Source organism: Entamoeba invadens (genome assembly GCF_000330505.1).
Source record: "Entamoeba invadens IP1 unplaced genomic scaffold scaff_1105074724527, whole genome shotgun sequence".
In the NCBI taxonomy this organism is placed as follows: Eukaryota; Evosea; order Mastigamoebida; family Endamoebidae; genus Entamoeba; species Entamoeba invadens.
This window is the reverse complement of record NW_004443593.1, coordinates 14,011-17,160: the sequence shown is the minus strand read 5'-3', so window position 1 is coordinate 17,160 and position 3,150 is coordinate 14,011. Positions and strand designations below refer to the sequence as shown.

Below are 3,150 nucleotides of genomic sequence, written 5' to 3'. Positions count from 1 at the left end.
CCATGATTAATATTGTTTAATTATCGAGTTTATATATTTACATTTCGAATATTTTGTATGTTGAAATTGTTTTCGAAAACAAATAAATACTTTAAAATTGATTTGTTAAGATTTTGATTTCAATATATATATAACAATAATAAAAATAAATAAATAAATTATTAACATTAGTTTTTATCATTGTTTGAAAATGTCATTTTACAACACAATTAAATAATAATGTTTGAGAAACCGTTGTTTTAAAAACAAGTAGTTTCAAAACACGGTGTTTGAAAACGAAACAGGTATTATTTATTTTATAACAATTTCAAAAACTGAAATTGTTTCACAAACTTTTTTATTCGTGTTTTAAAACATACTAAAATTGTTTGTTTCAGAAATAAACTAAGTTAAAACACAATTTTGAAAACAAGAAATATTTCACAAACATTTGAAAATTTCTCAGTTTTGAAAACTGTTTCGACATCCCTACTTTAATTGTTGTGTTTAAATTAAACAACATAAAACAAAAAATAACAAAAAAATCAGTTTTCAAACTGTCTTAAATAGTCTTCGAGCTCCTCAACGACTTCATCGATGACAATTCTGACTTTAAATTCGAAGCACCACATTTTATTGAGCAATGAATAAATAGTGTCATCCGTCTCACCGACTTTCTTCAAGTGATTTCCTTTTGACACGAAGTCTGCAACGCTCCACGCAAATTTGAATTCACTTTTTGGGTATGGTTCTTTCCAAGTAAAACACTCGTACATAGTAATAGCAAACGAGAAAATATCACTTGGCATTTTGTACTTTTCTTTATTTAACACTTCAGGAGACATATACTTTGGTGTTCCAATACCTTTTGTGAAAGTCATATTAGTCATCAGCATATTAATATTTCTCGCACTCCCAAAATCTGTCATTTTTGCATTGACCTTCTCGTCCATTTCAAGTGAAAACACAAGTAAATTGTCTGGTTTAATGTCTCTATGGACTATTCCATTGTTATGTAAATAAGAAATACCTTTCGCCATATCTAACATCAATTTCGCTTTAATGACATTACGTGGTGAAACCTCCTTTTCTCTCTTCATTAAGTCGTTTAAACTTCCAAATTGAGCAAATTCGGTGACCATACAAATTCGACTTGGTATGAAGACTGCGCCGTAGAAGTGGACGATGTACTCACTTCTGAATTTATCTAACATTGCAACTTCTTTCTCAAATTCTTTGATCTTCTGATTAGTCTCACAACCCTCTTTTAACTTTTTAATAGCTACTTTCTTCCCTCTAAAGTCGCCTAAATAAACTATTCCAAAACTTCCTTCGCCAAGTTTCTTAGTTTCTTTTAACTCGTGGTAATCCAATTTTGTAGTCATTTCAGTCTTGGCTTCTATTGCAATGTGCTCAGTCATTTCTATGCCCTTTTGGATATCCAAACCGACACATACAATCTTCTCTTTAATTTCACAGGAACATAAAGGCTTCAAAAACACTTCAAATTCACAGGCCTCCCCACTCTTTAAATTCACTAATTTCGGCTCCGTGCGGATTTCATAAAAATCACAGCCTTCTATTACACTGAACTGAATTTTAAGTCGATTTTTAGACCGATTGCCAACACATAATAATTCACGCGTTTCTTTGTCAACGGGAATGTTCCCATTTTGAGTGTCTTCATTCTCAAAGACTACAACTTTCTTGTTGGAGACAAGCCACTCATTCACTTTGAAAAATTGAATGTTCGACTTTTTCATTTGAAAGACACAGACATTGATCATTTTTTTCTTCTCTTTTAAGTGCAAATACAAGAAGAAAAGTAATATTATGGATATTGCTATCACTATTAATAACACTACAAATAAGACAACAGGAAGTGCAATATAAAGAGCCAAATTGGGCTTGTCTTTACACGACAAGCCATCGTCTTTTGGTTGTTTGCCTTCTACACATGACATGCAAAATCCATTGTGAGCAGAAGTGCAAAATTCAATTTCAGTGTAATACAAGCAAATGCCATCTTTCAAGACGTAATCAGTGACATTGCATATCTCACACGATTTTAAAGAAGTGCATGAGAGACAATTCTCTGCACATTTAGAACAATACGGATCTGTCATATAATACCCCATTTGACACACATCACAGCCATGTGACGTCTTGTTTTTGCACCCAATTAACTTGTCATAGGTGATACACAAGTCACTGTCTTTTTTATAGTAAAAATATGTGTCTGCACACAACGAACATGAAATCGAGTTTTTACAAATTGCACACGATTTATCACATTCGTAACAAAACTTTTGCTCATAGTAATACCCGTCTTTACAGATTGCACATCCAACACCATTGCCCATCGGTTGTTGGCAACTGATTGTTAAAATGGTTTCAATACACTCGCCTTTGTTATTGAGTAACAATTTTTTCGAGTAGTCACATGTTAGACAAAGTGTTGAATTAAAACATGTCGTGCAATTGTTGGCGCATTTAACACATTTATTATCTTCTAAGTAATATCCATCGTTGCATGAAAGACACCCTTTCTCGTTTTGATATCTGCAATTTGTGTTGTTATCAATTTCTTTCCTCAAATATTTAGTATTATCCACATCTTGTTTGTAATTTTGAATTGTTTGGTCGTTTATGTTAGTACCAATAACACTTTCACAATTTCCATCACTCAAAAAGTGTGTTGTTTCACACTCAAAAACAGTACTTTGAGTACTGTTAACAACTGTGTGCATTGAGTATCTCACAAATTGTTCTGATGATACACAGTGGTCGTCTTGGTTGTTTCGTGTGTATTTATCATTGCATTGGATGCACATGCACCCATTTGTCTTGTGGCAATTCACTTCACTTTTCAACACACAAATTCCATTGACTAAAAGTGTATCATTTGTGCATTGAATGCATTTACACGTGTCTGTAAATACTTCACAATTTGTGTGTGAATTATTGTCGTTGCAATCAACACATCTATTCTTTGTTCGTTTGAAAGTCTTGGATTTGTCACAGACAGCACAGTCACTTCCATCAATTGTGTTACAATTGGTGTCACTTGTACAAGTGTTGTTTTCAATGTTTATCACATATTCACTTTGACACGAAAACACACTGAAATTATCTGTCAAATTTAAAGAACAAATCTTGGCGTTGTGTGTC

The 3,150-nt window shown here is 32.7% G+C and overlaps 1 protein-coding gene across 1 annotated transcript; it reads right to left on the bottom strand.

Annotated features, from left to right (window-relative positions):
- Window positions 1-524: 524 nt before the first annotated feature.
- Window positions 525-2,729, bottom strand: EIN_355570 (tyrosine protein kinase transforming protein Abl, putative; the record flags this gene model as incomplete). Its single annotated transcript, XM_004259259.1, has 1 exon — window positions 525-2,729. One exon carries the CDS (start codon window positions 2,727-2,729, stop codon window positions 525-527), a length of 2,205 nt encoding a protein of 734 aa, XP_004259307.1.
- Between the last annotated feature and the right edge of the window lie 421 nt (window positions 2,730-3,150).